At 39.8% G+C, this 16,506-nt stretch overlaps 1 protein-coding gene and 1 non-coding gene across 2 annotated transcripts in view; one reads left to right on the top strand and one right to left on the bottom strand.

Moving 5' to 3' along the window:
- Positions 1-3,452: 3,452 nt before the first annotated feature.
- The window catches only part of Oseg4 (intraflagellar transport protein Oseg4), a 42,003-nt gene continuing 28,949 nt past the window's right edge, over positions 3,453-16,506 (top strand). The window contains exons 1-3 of the mRNA XM_080273543.1: positions 3,453-3,592; positions 3,994-4,105; positions 12,391-12,557. Of these exons, the coding sequence (XP_080129669.1) occupies positions 3,569-3,592; positions 3,994-4,105; positions 12,391-12,557 (303 nt within the window). The 5' untranslated portion in view covers positions 3,453-3,568. The remainder of the gene's footprint in view (positions 3,593-3,993; positions 4,106-12,390; positions 12,558-16,506) is intronic.
- Positions 8,835-8,953, bottom strand: LOC145401565 (5S ribosomal RNA). Its single transcript, XR_013897652.1, has one exon. It is a non-coding gene; the product is annotated as a 5S ribosomal RNA (ribosomal RNA).

The following is a 16,506-nucleotide window of genomic DNA, read 5'->3' as shown; positions in this document are numbered from 1 at the left end:
AGAAGAATGTAAAAACTTCCCATGTCTTGTCCTTTCTACAGTTCAAAATATGAGTTAGGAAATTTCTAATAAGTTTATTTGTGAATCCAAACTCAGTCTAGTAGAGTTTGTGATATTATTGCCATTGTGTGGGCATTCACAGTAATTCTGTATGCTGTATTCTTACTATTCCTGCATCTACATACTTGCATTGTTTTCACCTATATTTCACAGTTTCATTATTAACCCCTAGGAGCCGGGGGTGGATCCACCTATCCACGTCCCAGAACCGGGTTATTTTTGGAATTTCGATTTTCTTTAAATATATATATTTTTCCCATTACAAATGAATCACAAATGGCAACATACACATCAGAAGCGTGTACTTACTGGTCTCTGTTGCCGGCTTTCAAGGCCACACCCCCAATGTGGTCGTCCCACCACCCTCCACTGTAATGGGGTGTATAAAAGCCCGCGTTGCTTAGAGGCTATGTGGGGATCCTCTCTTTGACTCAGTGATAACATGTGCACTTATGGGGTGTGAGGGCCTGAGTTCAAATCCCGGCCAGACCAGTGTGATTAATTTGTTAAGTTTCATGTCGGTCCCTTACATTGGTTGGCAGCGGTGTGGGATGTGAGGCGGGGCTTAGAGGGCCATAATGTTGTTGACAGTATCTTAAGCCTTACATCCCGGGGATGAGCTGTCTGTGTGGCTCGCTAGCTCCCCCTAATGGTGGCCTCCAGTGTGCTACGCTACCACGTGTGTTCGAAACTGACCAAATTAATCACCAGGGGGAAAAAAAAGTGATGTAATGGGGTGTATAAAAGCCCGTGTTGCTTGGATGTAATGTGGGAATCCTCTCTTTGGCTCTGTGGAAACATGCGCGCGTATGAGGTGCGAGGGCCTGAGTTCAAATCCCTGCCAGACCAGTGTGATTAATTTGTTAAGTTTCAGGTCGGTCCCTTACAGCACCACTCTTCTCTCCACATGGCTGGGCCATCCTCCCTCCCCTCCCCCACCCCCACCCTCATCCCATACCGTCGCCAGCCAGCATCACTCCGTGCACCTGATAGGCCGTGACAATACTTTGAGTCAATTTGGCATGCTAGGAAGTTCAAACATGCCCACGAAAAATGAATATGATGTGGACCATCGTCTGTGGACTGCACGTCATATGACATGAACCTGTGGCTAGGGGTTAATGCCTTTCCCAATTAATACTGTCATCTGTATGCTTCTGAGTAATACAGCCACTTTTAGTTTTTGGTAAAGTATTTACCTCATCTGCAGGGGTCTTGTCTATCCATGCATTTTGTGAGATGCCCGTGTTGTATACTGTACTGTATATGAGGCTGTTGGAATAACAGTGATATTAGCATTTAATTGCATCTAGACTGATCATGGTTAAATGTTAAATCAGAATATTGTACTGTATACTGTACTTTCTCAAAAATAATTAATTTGGTTTTGATGCAACAAGCCTCAAAAATAGGATAGCAAATGTATACTCGCGGAAAAAACAATCTTCACACTGGTGAGCTGTATATATATTTGTGTGAACGGAATGAATCGGGTGAAACATCAGTCTGTGATGTTGGCAATGCTGAGTCAAGGACAAGTGAGATCTCCAACAATTGGCCCTGGCCTGAGTAAGATTCGCTTATATAAACATGTCATTAAGAAACACCTGTATAAATCTATAGATAACTGATATAATCATCCTGCCTTGACGGTGTAACGTGAACACATATCTTTATTACAAATATACATAGTACATTGTTATATTTTACATCCGTGATTATTACAGGTATTTCCTATAATATTACTGAAGCATTTTGTAAACAATGGATGAACTGTCTCGGGATTCATTGTGCTCAAAAGTGGGTCAGTATTGAAGTAAAACATTGCTGGAAGCGTTGTCAGATGCCTGAAAGGTTGAATTATGTTTTAAGTGCAAGAGGCTCATACACCCTTTACTAATTGTGTAAAAAAAAAGGGGGGGTGGTCAATAGTACTACTCTCCTGCAGAATATCCTTTATATAGATGTTGACACAGCCTAATTGGGCTGCAGATAGAGATAAATGAGGGTATATCTAGCTATATGTATTTATAAATTATTAAAAAATACCAATATATGAAGAATATATTAAGAGAGAGAGAGAGAAAAAAATAAAAAATACAAATATATGGAGAGAGAGAGAGAGAGAGAGAGAGAGACGTGACTTAATCTCTGTTTACCACCCCACATAGTGGATGCGGGCTGACAATAATACATTTCGATACAACAATTATTTGTGATACAATAAATCAGGTACAAATGGGCACAAAATGTCAACGTCTTGGCCATATGCAACATGGGCCTATTTGACTTGTTATAGCATGAATACAGACACCACAGTTTCTTGAGATAAGAGACCAAGACAAACCTCGTTCAAGAGAGAGAGAGAGAGAGAGTTTGCATGTTCTGTATTTGTTGTGTTGAGTTAATCATAATAAATATCAAATTTCACTGAGGTGTTTATTATCATATACTATTATCTTTAGATAGTATGTCATTAGGCAACTGAATATACTATTGTAAATGAAGGTTGTTCACACTGTTGTCTTAATGGTGGGGGTTCATTCGAAGACTCGACTAATATACTTGGCAACCTCCAGCAGGGTTACCAATATCACAGTTGAGTGGATGCAGGTATTATCACAATATTTTGACCCACATCCAGAATGTTTAGAGCATTTAGTGTAAAGATTGCTTTTTTCGTGAGTGTACTTTATGAGAAAATTGTGATGTAAGTGAAATAACAAGTGATTAAGTTATAGATTGCCTCTCATCTATGGATCTCATAAAATGACACTGAAAGGGTCACAGTTCACAGCTATATCCATTTTTATCTTAGCCAAAAATAAACATCTCCATCTGGAATACTTCATTGTAACAGGAGGTTAAAACTAGATTAGGCTATGATACAAATCATGAACAGTTGCTGTGGCAAAGATGTAGAGCCACAATTTTGTTGTATTCTGCCATTGAGGTGTGTGAAATAAGCTGCATACAACAAAAGTCAGGACTAGGTTAAGATAAAATGACTATACAGGAGTGCAAAGAGTTACATTAAGACCATTTTCAGTCTTCAGCTACATTGTGGAATAGGATCATCATCATTGTCATCATTTTAAGTTTTATACAGAACAGTACTGTATCTGTTTTCCATGTAGGCTAGCATGAGCCAGATTGGTTCACCTGAAAACTCTTCCCCTTTACACTGGGAGTTTAAAACCCATATGTACAGTACAGTTCTGAATTGAATATGAAATTAATTATTGTGCATATATTGATGCATTTGTGCATAGCTACTGCATTAGATAGTTAAAGAGCTGTGACATATTTTTGAAGTTCTTTATGGTTGATAATTATGAATGTAATTGTTACATGGATACTTTTATTTCAGCACAGCAGTTTATGAAGCAATAGAAGCAAGTTTAGTGAAGGATTGATGTAAACACGCAGAACCTCAACACACCTACCATGTGTTATTAAGTGCATACAACTTTAGCCAAGACAAATTATATGACAGTGTAAAGTCATCATGTTCATATACCTAAGTAAGAAGGTGAGTTGTATAGTGCTTAATCTACCATATACTCTTTTAACCTTTTTGTTGAATTATGCATCAGAAGCATAATGCTAACTCAGTGTAAACTCCTTAGGTGTGAGGATAGCACATAATAATTTTATTCATACCAACACCAAAAAATTTTACTTAGCGACAGAAGAGTCTCTAAATAGTATTTGGCATGGCAGTTGAATTAGAGTTCAGCTGCCAAGTGCATAGAATACTGAACAGTACCTTATATTCTGTAAAATACAGTATTTGAATATTGTCATGAATAGGCTTATATATTGTATTGTTTTTTACTCACTCTACTGGTTCATAATTCACCATACTGGTACCTCCCTTGAAAGAGTAGTTTGCAGATTTTCTTTCACCTCGTTGCTAATTATGACTTGTAGATTGCCATCCCGAACAACACCCACCTGCGATGTGTTGGATGGAACAAAGACCAAGGCTACATTGCCTGTGGAGGGGATGATGGTCTCCTCAAGGTTCTCAAACTAGAAGCAGGTAAGATGACAACCATGAGATATCAGTGTCAACATCATTTTCATCATCATAATTATCTCCATCACCATCACTGTAAGTCAGTGTTGTGGTTGTCGTCATTGTTATTATTTTTGGTTAATTGGTACTGTAATGTGGGTCAGATAGGCTCACCTGATACCCAGTAACTTTCCCCCACCTAACTCTGCTCTGCACTAGCTCACTAATACAGTAATACCTCTTGATCTGAGGTCATCATATATCACATCTTTCCCATGTAAGAGTCATTGGAGCCCAAAATTATTGATGCCATATATATGTAGGGAGGAATCTGCAGCACCAGTTGAACAGAGTGCTACTTCCAAGGCAGACAGAAATTTGGTGAAACAACAGGGAGATTAAGAGTTCCTGTTTCATTAGCCAACAGGAACAAAGTCATGGCCATTTTCCTTCTGAGATTTTCAAGTGTTTCAGTAAAGCGGGTAGTAACCCGGAATTCACTTATATATCTGTTTCCATGTCTGCATCACTCTGCCGTGCATAAAACAAAGTACACAGTCTTTCCAAAGTACTAAATGAAATATGGCATCATGACTCTTAGCCTCAGAGTCTACAGGGAAGAGGATCAGAAATAGCCTCAGTATTGTCCCCTGTCATGATGATGATGACCACTTATAATGCCCTCAACTGCTGTCTGAATAACTTTTCATGAATTTCTGTCACATTCACATCGTTTCCTCCAACTTTTCTGTTGAACAGCCACCTCTTATCCTCTAATTCTCATCCTCCTATGTCCTCTGAAACTCAGGTAACTGATGCCACTGATGACAACCCCTGGTCTGTATCCTATTACTGTACTTTCTTTGTACTATACTCATTTCAGTGTCAAAGTGTTATTTTGTGTGAACAGTATGAGTGCAACAGTCTGACTTGTTTTCCTGTTCTCAATCCAGGGTTGGCAATTTTTTTTTTTTTTTTTTTTTTCAACCAGCCCAGGTTTTTTTAGAATAAAACCTGGGTAGAACCCAGATTTTTACAAACCTTGAGATATTTATACAGTAAATATTTTTATTTCTTTTAAATGATATATTGTACAACATAGCTATATTTTGTAGCAGAATGCAATACTATCATTTCTTTCAATACTGAACTACAGGTTGAAACATTTAGTACAAAGATGATGAGTTAAGTAGTTTACCAGCAAGCTTTGCTTCCGTTGAGAGGATTTTTTCTACTTTTGGACACGTTCACACAAAACTAAGAAACAGATTGGGAAATGAAGAAACTTAAAAACTAGTGAGGTGTGATAGGTTACTTAAAGGGAAAGTCTGAGATCAGCAAAGTGCTAAGTGACCACAGTTCAGTCATCCCTTAACATCCACGGTGGTTAGGTAACAGAGACACCCTCGAATGTTAAAAATCTGCTGATATCTGCCGCCTTCCTTAAAAACACCTCAGGACCCCATTTTCTTATATAACTAAAGAAAAACCACATGTGCATGTTTATGACCACTTTATTAAATACAAGAACACTAAACAACTACTTTATATAATACAAGAACACTAAAAGTTAAAAATAATGAATAGTGTACTCCTGGATGGCCTCTCCTGACTACTGTGCTCATCCCAGCTCCCTCCAAAAGGAGGAGTGTTACAGTATCTTTCATTCACTGGATGATGCCATTACTGTACTAAAACAGCCACGAACTGTGCATGGGATAATGTTACCGTGTCATCAGAGTTCAACAAGATTTTTTTTTTTTTCCGTAGCCATCCGCAGATATTCAAAACCGTGTATGTTAAAACTGCGGATGTTAAGGGATGACTGTACAGTAATTGTGTTTTCAAGTACAGTACTGGTTAGTATGGAAGATTTGGTAACATTAATAAGTACTGTTTTATTTTTTTAAGAGTTAATGTGCACCAGACCATTTAATTTGATAGTCCTATTAATTGATCCTTGTTATTGATACTAAATTGCTCATAGCTTCTTATTCAAGGCATCAGGATTCACCCTTGTGGATTGTTAGAGCTTTTTAAATACCAAGCTTCTGAATTCTATAAATGCAAATACTGTATATGCTACAATTTACTGTAACCTATATATTTTGTTTAAGTGTTTTTCAGTGAAATGAAGGCTTTAAAAAACAATTATCAGGTATTAATTTACAGTTACTAAATTTAACATTTCGGTATGCTTTATTTTTCTGTATAGTATTTGACTGTACCATAACTGAATAGTGGACTAACTGTGTACTGTACTGCTAAAATCAGTTGTTAAGCTTTAACCCCTAAAAGACGGGTGTACTCGGGCCAAAAAGACGGGTGTCCGCATATTGAGGCACGCCCCCCATCCCCCCAATCCCACCCCAACCACCCCACCCCCCTACCACCAATCCCACACACCACCCACAACCTATCCCCACCCTCACCCCCCCACCCCAACCCCCTGCCCTTCCCCACCACCCCATCCCCACCACCCCATCCCCCAACTCCCCTTATTGTCCCCCCAATACCCCCCACTGTCCCCTACCACTCCTAACCCCCACCCTTCCACCACCCCAACCCTCCCCACTCCATCCCCATCCCCTATTATCCCACAACCCCCAATCCCCCAAACCACTTCCCCACCACCTCCCACTCCTCCCACCGTCCCCCATAACCCCCACCACCCATCACCATCCCCCCACCACCCAGCACCCCATGTCTCCCACCCCCTACCACCCACACCCTACCCCCACAACCCCAACCCCCTACCTTCCACCACCCCCCACCTCCACACCCTCCACACTCCCCACACCCCCACATCCCCACCCCCTCAAACAACCCCACCCCTCCAACCACCACTGCTACCTGCACCCTTTTCCCCCACCCCCCTCCCCAATGCCCACTTACCACCCCCAACCATCACCCCCCAACCCCAACCCTACCCCCCACCTCCCCCAAGCATCCAGTTCCCAGCCCCACACAACCCCACAACCCCCCAAACCTCCCCCCCCTTGCAGATCCCCTACCATATCACACCCGCCAATTATGCCTGTCCTGAACGTATATCAGAACATTGCGATGCCCATCTTATAGGGATTAAAGATGAAAATATGAGTACATTACAATATGTGTAGTAATTATGAATATCAGTATACTGTACTCTGCCTATTGCAAAACACAAACTATATATTAATTTACATAGTCTAAAATAATATTTCATTTTGCTCACTGCTTTGTGTTGTAAGTTGTTATACAGTATTGTAAAATAATGAAATAATGGACTAGCAGTACTATAGACCTTTTCCAGTGATGTCACAAAAATCACGTGATTTTGTTTACGACTCCATAGTGGACGGAAAATTCCTTACAGTAATGGCTGTCCAGACAGCACTGTCAGAGATGAAACTGTCAGATACACGCAGAAATCTGAATCAACACCACCAAGATCTGTACAGGAACAAGATAAAGTGTTTTGGGCTAGATCCTTACACCATTTCTTGGGAGAAATTCATCAGTTTTAAGGATTGGGGACCGAAACCAGATCTCTGATATGGCGATCTCTATCACTGTGCGGTAAACACTCCATCAAAGTTCACTGGGGCATTCTTCAAGGTAAACGGACACGTCATATTGTATATGCACAATGTAGTTAGCTGGAACTGACATATGGTACTTGTAAATCATCTTGGTAATCAGTAAATTATTGACATGGGGCCTCTGGGGAGGAACTGTATACACTGACTAATCGCGTAGTTAATGGATGGAATAGGTTTCCCAGTCAGGTACCCTAGTTGCTGCCCCCTATTTAGAAAGTTTCAAGCAAAGGCTAGATAAGCGTATGACAGGTATGAGATGCATACAAAATTTATCATTCTTGTAGTCACACTCTTGTGAGAGCTGCCTAGCATGGGTCTGTATGGGCTATTGTAGGGAGGCTAAATTAGTCACACACTTATGGGAGCTGTCTAGCATGGGCCTATTGGATTACTACTTAGTTAGGTCCTAAGATAGGTTAGCTTAGGTTAGGTTGGTTGGGTTAGTTTGGTTTGGAATAATTAAAAAAAAGAGTAATTTCCTACAAAAATAAATATCAGATTCAAATTAATCACACTATAAAAAATTAAAAAATTAAAATTTTAATTTTCAGGGTGAGTTGGGTGTAATTCTGGAAATTTACCAAAAACTTTACTTATTTTGGAAGTTTCAGTAATTATAGGCCTAGATACATACACACAGCCTATATACTGTATGTTTAAAGTAGCTTTACATAAAATGCATAGTTGATAGTATATTCCAAAACTGTCAAAATTACTCTTGAAGTTAACTTTTACATTACAACTGAAACATAACATTGGCACAGATTTATATTAAGGTAATTTATCTCATCCTGATGAGTAGGCTACCACAATGTAAAATAAAAGACTTCAACAATATAGTTTTAATGATTTTACATTTTATATTAACAAAAAAAATCTTCGTAGCTACATACCTGGTAAAAGATATAAGTACATTATTTATCCTTTTGTAATTAAAGTATTTTTATACTAAGTGAAAAATGTATATTCAACTGGAGTATGTATATATTGACAGTTTTGCTTTCTGTGGTGCAACATTCATTTCTAAATAAAATAGAAAACTATAAATAGTCCATCCATCCATCCATTGCCAGACGCCATGTATCCCAAATGGGGTGGCCAAGGGCTTAGAGTTAATTGCTTTACAGGGAGGGGCACTAATCTTCCACCAACCCCACTTGACATAGGGATGCCAACAGCATCCGGTGTTCCCAGGCGGTCACCCATCCAAGTACTAACCAGACCCAACATTGCTTAACTTCGCTGATCGGATGGGAAGCGGTGTACTCAACGTGGCATGGCCGTTTAGTAGTACTAGTAATTATGCTTCAGTTGTAATTGAAACACTGTTTAGCACACAGGCTCACAGTGGTATATAACAGTTTTATACTGAAATGTTGAATAATATTCTGTACTGCATTATTATTCAAATCATCCACCATGACACAAATATCAGTTTCAAATGAATCACACTGAAAACATTGAAAAAAATAAAAATATAAGCTTTAACCTAACCAAACCTAACTTAACCAAACCTGCTTACCTAACCCAACTTAACTTTAAGTATGACCTAACCTGTAATATAATCAGTTTTACTTATGCATCTAACATTCTTGACCATCACTGCTATGTCTGATTTGGTTTGGGTGAAACTCTGGAATAAAAACAAGTCCTGTGACATGGACCCTCCCCCTCTTTTCCCATGCACACACATTGCCGTGTGGGTCTTTTGCTTTGTGACATTAACATAATTAGGATATCCCATGACACCTACAACTACTAAGAATGGTAAATATGCCCGTATCTGCTCACAAATCATCGGCTCACCTGATATGAAATGCTTGCAACAGAGGCGGGAGTAGGCCATTAGCTGTCAATTCTCCCACTTCATGGCAGCTATTCAGTTCTGTAGCCTTTCCTCATTTGCTAGAAACCAGTAGAAGTGTACCTCACTTCCAGTTTTCTACTTCGCTTTACAGCAGAAGGCACAACAGTGGAATACCATTGTGGATTCTGCAATTCTCTCTCTCTAGACGTCCGACAATTTGCCGTCCAATATGGCACCGTAAACAAAAGTCACATGACTCGTGACATCAAGTGGAAAAGTTCTGTTGTTAAAAAGCACTGTACTATGACAACATATTAAGTTACACATACACATAATATTATATTATGCAATTTTTGCAATTTACTGGCAAGACAATACTGAAAAAATTAACTTTATGTTAAACAGTGTGTTTTGAGATAATAAAAATAAAATCAGTCTTTATGTGTATGTTTTTTTATAATCATTTGCACTATTTTATTGAATTTAAAATTAAATCTAAGTACTGTATGAGAGAAATAATAACACGACTAATGGAGAGGGGGATGGCATTGGTAATGAATGGTGATGGATAGAATATCTCAGATTTGTTGTATGCTGAAGATGCAGTACCACTTGCAAATACCGGTGGCGGACAAGTACTTGGGAGGCTAGTGCAGAGTTTTACTGATGTCTGTGAGCATCGTGCCTTGAGAGTAAATAGAAAAGAGTAAAGTGATGGTTATTGAGAGAGAAAGTGACTCCCAGTGCAATGTTACAGTGAATGGAGAGAGACAGGAATTGGTGAGAGAGTTCAAATATCTGGGTACAGTGATAGAAAAGAGATGAAAATGTGCAAAAGAAGTTGAAAGCAGAGTGACACAAGGAAGAAAAGTAGCTGGTGCAGTGAAGGCCGTGATAAACAGAGGCCTGAGTGTTCCTCCTGCACGAGGCTTACATGAAGGAGTGTTAGTGCCAGCTTTAACATGTGGTTGTGAGACTATGGTGTGGCATGAAAATGAAAAATCAAGAGTAAGAGCAGTGGAGATGGGACTGCTGAGGAATGTATGTGGAGTACAGAGAGTGGATAAGATACGAAATACTGTAATGTGATTTGTGAAAGATGTGGAGTGAGGAAGTCTGTGGACACCAGAATCGAAGAGAGTGTACTGAGATGGTATGGTCATGTGGAGAGAATGGATAACAATTGAGTGGTGAAAAAGGTATATCTGAGCAAATTTGAAGGAGGGAGGAGGTGAGGTAGGCCAAGGAGAAGGTGGAGAGATACGGTGGATGAGTGTGTGAGGAAGAGAGATATGGAAGTTGGTGAGGCTAGGGAACTGACAAGAGATCGAGCTGACTGGATGAATGTTGTGAGGAGAAGTGCATGATTAGGGATTTGGCACCCCTTTTTTAGCGTGGTAGCATTTGGATTGACTCTATCGGATATGTTCATGTGAAGCTACAGAATGTGGTGAATGTTTTTGGTGTATCCGATAGAGGCAGGATTCCGGGGGCTTGCATGATGAGTGAATGGAAGCATGGTCCATTGGATAAGGCAAACCTTGGCTGTCTGGACATTGCTACTCCTCACCCTGCCTTAGGGTGGGAAAGGAGGTCCGAATGATCATGATGATGGTGATTATTTGTGTAAGGTGGCCTACTGTTTTAATTTTAGTTAATTAATTAATTGAGAAATTTGTGTGTATAGTATGCAAGGGTGAGCTTGTGCTGAATGACTGGCTTGAGAGTGTGAACTCTGGCAGTGAGACACTGGAGATGGTGGACAAGGTTTGCTGCTTCCATCTCTGTTGGTGGTGGGGCCGAGGCCGTCGCTGTCACCAGAATCAGATGTGGCTGGGGAAAGTTCAGAGAACTGCTGCCATTTCTAACCATGAGAAGAATTCCATTCCTAATGAAGGGAAAGCTGTACACTTCATGTGTTAGAAGCACATTGACATATGCCGCAGAAATGTGGCCTGTCAAAGTAGATGATATCAACAGAATGGAACATATTGAAATGAGAATGGTGAGATGGATGTGTGGGGCCAAACTGCATGATAAGATATCTAACGAGGATCAGGAGACGGTTAGGTATTAAGCGTATCAACGATGAGATGTGCACAAGCAGGCTTGCTTGGTTTGGACATGTGGTGAGGATGGATGAACTAAGCTGGGTGCAAAGATGCAAATCGATGAACATGGAGGGAGCTGCACCAAGGGTTAGACCTAGAAAGGCATGGGATCAGACTATACGATCTGATATTGAATTTAAAAACCTGACAAGTGAGGCAGCTCTGAATAGGGCTGCCTGGAGCAATGCCATTAGGACATGACACTGGAACCTCACTTGTGTGGAGCACTTGATCTTTAAATTTGTGTATGTACGTATAGGTATATAAGTTTAATTAATTAGATAATTAATATATTTACTGTATATACTATTATTTTTTAAACCACCTGCCTGGATGTTTTTAAACCATAAAACCCGGCCTGGATGGGTAATTGGGTAAGTACCCAGGGAGGTACCCATGCCAACCCTGTCTCAAACTAGACTCATTTTTATTCTCTGCACTCTGACTAGCCATGTCTGCTGAGTTGCTAAGCATTTCTTTGCTATTTATGTATCTCAGCTGTACTGTTTATCCTTAAATCTTGGACAGACTCTTAAAATGGACTCAGTCTTTGCATTTCTCCTTTAAGTCTTTTTCAGGAGATTTCACTGGTCATCTCTTCTCCACTTACTGATCCTCTTGGTGAACATCTGTTATCCTTAGTGATTTAGAACAGCTTGTATGGCATAATACCTGAATCCCTGACTGTCTTAAATAGTGTTCCATTAGTAGACATGAGACTCTGATGTGGGGCCATCGGAGCTGTTACAGATACTAGATCACAACACATATTGCTGGCTTGCTAACAGCTCTGGCAATTTGTTACAGGGAAGGATGGAAAGGTGAAGGGTCTGGCTGCTCCATCCAATCTCTCCATGAACCAGACACTAGAGGGCCACACTGGTACCATCCAGGTGGTCACATGGAATGAGTCACATCAAAAGCTTACCTCGTCTGATCAGAGTGGACTCATTATTGTCTGGATGCTCTACAAGGTTAGTGCTTGTCTAGGTTTTATGCATACTATTAAATAAGTGCTAAAAAAAATAAAAGACCAAAATGTGCTTGAACTGGTTTAGCTCAGAATATTATTTAGTACGTGGCTACATTCTGTTATCAACGGTTTAACCTTTTTGCTGCAGTGGATGCCCAGGGGTGTACTGTGAAGGCCAATGCATGATTGTTCTGTCCAGCTGAGGGAAACTAGCAATCATAGGGTTAAACTGTGTTGTTTCCTGAATATTCCCTGCAAAAGCTTAGGCCTTATGACCACCCCAGTGACAGGCAGTTTTCCCACCAAGACTTTGAGTGAGTTTATAGTGGCTCTTAATTTGTCATCCCTCCAGCCTGTTCTTCCCTGTGTGCTTCAAACCTGCAGCAACACACCTTTTGATAGTCATGGAGGATATTACGTCACTTAATATTTTCCATAAATGCAGTTTCCTCAGTCCAGATTTTTTCACCCAGGAGTGTTGTCATTGTTACTGTTGTTGTGGTCCAGGGCCTATCTGAATGTATTTACCAAATTTACCTAATTATGATATACAGGAAATGAGCTACGCTCGTGGGGTCCCGTCTCTGTTTCTCAATAAGTCAGATTTAACTTTAAACTCTTTTAAGCTTTTAGACTGGATGATCTCTTTGTCCAGGCTATTCCACAGGTCTGTACATCTATAATTAAAACTATATTTCTTGATATCCTTCAAGCAGCTTGGCTTTTTCAGTTTCATTCCATGTCCTCTTGTTACTCTCTTATCCCATAAAAACAGATCTTCTTTGTCAGTTTTATCTACTTCCATCATGGTCCTGAACACTGCAATCATGTCACCCCTCTTTCTTCTTTCCTCTAGGGAAGGCAAATCCAGCTTTTTCAGCCTCTCTCTGTACAACAGATCTGTCAGACTGGGAACCATCTTGGTTGCTGTTCTTTGTATTCTCTCAATCTTGTTTATATCTTTCTTTTTGTGTGGGGACCACGTTACTGCTGCATATCCTAACCTGGGGCGGATCATGGCCACTATCAGTTTTTTCATCATCTCCTCATCCATATAATGAAATGCCACTCTTATATTAATCATGAGTTTATACGTCTCTCTAACTGTCTTGTTAATGTGTCTTTCCGGTGATAAACTATCCTGGACCAGCACTCCCAAATCTTTCTCTTCTCTTGCTTTTTTGATTGGTTCATTACCTATCAAATAATTCAGTGATGGCCTCTGTACTTTTACCCATTTCTAATATTTTACACTTCTTTGCATTGAATTTCATTTCCTACATCTGGCTCCAATCTAGTATCCTATCCAGATCCTCCTGCAGCATTTTACAATCCTCCTTAACCTCTACGTTCCTCAAGATCTTTGCATCATCAGCAAACAGACTTGCATAACTGTTCACTCCATCTATCATATCATTTACGTAAATCAGGAACATTACTGGCACCCACACCAAGCCCTGTGGGACTCCACTTGCTACTTCCCTCCATCCATACATCCTATCCTTTATTACCGTCCTCATTTGTCTGTCTCTCAAAAAGTCTCTCATCCATTCCAGGAGGTTCCCCTTCAGTCCTCCTATATGCTGTAGTTTCCACATTAGTCTCCTATGGAACACCTTGTCAAAGACCTTCTCCAAATCTAAATACTGTACACACAATCCACCGAACTGTCTCTCTGCTGTAGCACGTCAATCGCTTTTGAGTAAAAGCTCAACAAGTTGGAAACACATGCTCTTCCACTTCTGAATCCAAACTGACTTTCAGCCAAAATATTCATCTCTTCCAGGTATTTTATCCATCTATCTTTCAAAATTCTCCTGCACAATTTTGCAACGATGCTGGTTAAGGACACTGGTCTATAATTCAGGGGTTCTTCCCTGTTTCCTCCCTTATAAATTGGTACCACATTTGCTCTCTTCCATTCTTCAGGCACTTTCCCCTCTTCCAGAGAACACACAATTAAACTGTGAATCTTATCCGCCAGTTGTTCTCTGCATTCCTTCAATACCCAATTAGAGATTCCATCTGGTCTTGGGGCTTTCCTTACATCTTGAGTTTCCAGTAATTTATACACTTCCTGTACTTCCGCATTTATATCTTTTATCATTACATTTCTAGTTACATCCTCCCCTTCCACAAACTTCTTTTCATTAGTGAAAACCGATTGGAAACATTTGTTCATTATTTCAGCTTGCATTGCCGCATCTGTATAGATCTCTCCTTCTACTTTCAGTTCAGTGATTCCTTCCTTTTGTTTCAGTTTGCCATTGACAGATCTGTAAAACAGTTTGGGTTCATCTCTACGTTTGTCTGTTATACCTTTCTCAAAATTCCTTTCTTCCTCTCTACTTATTCTTTTGTATTCATTTCTAGTTCTCTTATATTCTTCCTTTGTTCTGTTGTTATCTCTCTTTCTCCAGTTGTTCCATGCCGTGTCTCTCTCTTTTTTTTGCTGTCATACACCATCTATTAAACCACTCCTTTTTCCTGTTTTCTTTCTCCCCTACTCTTGGCACAAATTTTACCACTCCTGAATTATAGAGGCCTAGAAAGTTATCCCACTTCCTCTGTATCTCGTTTCTCTTAATTTTCTCCAATCTGCATTTTCGAAAAATTTTCTGAATCCTTTGAAGTTTGCTTTCCCAAAGTTGTATCTTCCCTCCCTATAAAGCTCATCTCTTGGTTCCACATTCAATATTATCATCTGGAACTCAGTGACCACATGATCACTTTTTCCTATAGGGCACAGATATTTCAAAGATTCTGTTACATCGGGTTCTTTAGTAAACAGTAAGTCTAATCTTGCTGGTGTGTCCTCACCTCAGAACCGTGTCTCTTCTTTGACCCATTGCGTTATCACATTGTTCGTTGTTATATTTAATAATATAGTGCCCCACGAATCTTTGCTGCTTCCTGAGTCCCATTCCTCCCAGTTCACCTCTTTACAGTTGAAGTCACCCATTAAAATTATTGCTTTTCTCATTCATTTTCTGTAAATAACTAGCCATGTCTGACAACAGTTCCTGGTATTCATCATCATTCCATGCTCTTGTCTTGGGGGGAACATACATTACCGCCATATCTCCCGTGCTATTCTCTCCAGTTTCTAATTTCATATTTATCACTTCAGCCCTGCCTGCTCCCATTTCCATGGTATCTACATTTATGTCGTTCTTCACTGCTGTCATCACTCCTCCTCCCGTTTTTTCATTTCTATCCCTTCTCCACAGTTTTTATTTACCATCTCCCATATAAACATCAATATCTTCTCTTAACTTGGTCTCTACAAAGCACATAACATCAGCTTCGTGTACCCTCAAGAAATCGTTGATTTCTAACCTTGCCAATATTAAACCATCAACATTAGTATATGCCACCTTCAAATTATTTTTGATGTTTTTTATACCCTCATCTCTCCCTCTCTCCATCGGTACCACTTCCTTAATTTCTGATCCATAACTCTCCAATAAAACACTGTCTTCTCCTCCATTCTCTGTTCATTTTTTACCTTTGCTTTCTTTACTAACTCCTTTATTTTAGCTCTTTCTTCCTCATTTGCATCTCTCCTTTTTCAAACATTTTTTAACCTTTCCCTGTCTGATAATTTCCATGTTCTGTTGATGATTTTGTGTACTGTTGCCAGGGGCTTAAACTTTACCTTCAATGGCCTCGCCCCTCCTTCCTCGTACTTTCCTGACCTGAACACTTCTTCAGTCTCTTCTTGAGCTTCATTGTTTTCCTCCATAACTACTGATATTATTTCTTTAACCTTACTCAGTTCTTCACATTCTCTTTCTGATCTTACTGTCATACGTTTTTCTTTTACACCTGAAATTATTACACATTTTTTTCTTATCTGCTACATCCCTGACTAAAGATTCTCTACTTCCTAGTACCTGAACTACTTCCCTCTCCACCTTTTCCTTGCTTTGTTGTTCTATAATCTCTTT

Source organism: Coenobita brevimanus, chromosome 55 (assembly GCF_032717465.1).
Source record: "Coenobita brevimanus isolate Jiangsu-jjx chromosome 55, ASM3271746v2, whole genome shotgun sequence".
Classification (NCBI taxonomy): Eukaryota; Metazoa; Arthropoda; class Malacostraca; order Decapoda; family Coenobitidae; genus Coenobita; species Coenobita brevimanus.
This window is presented reverse-complemented; position numbering and strand designations above follow the sequence as displayed.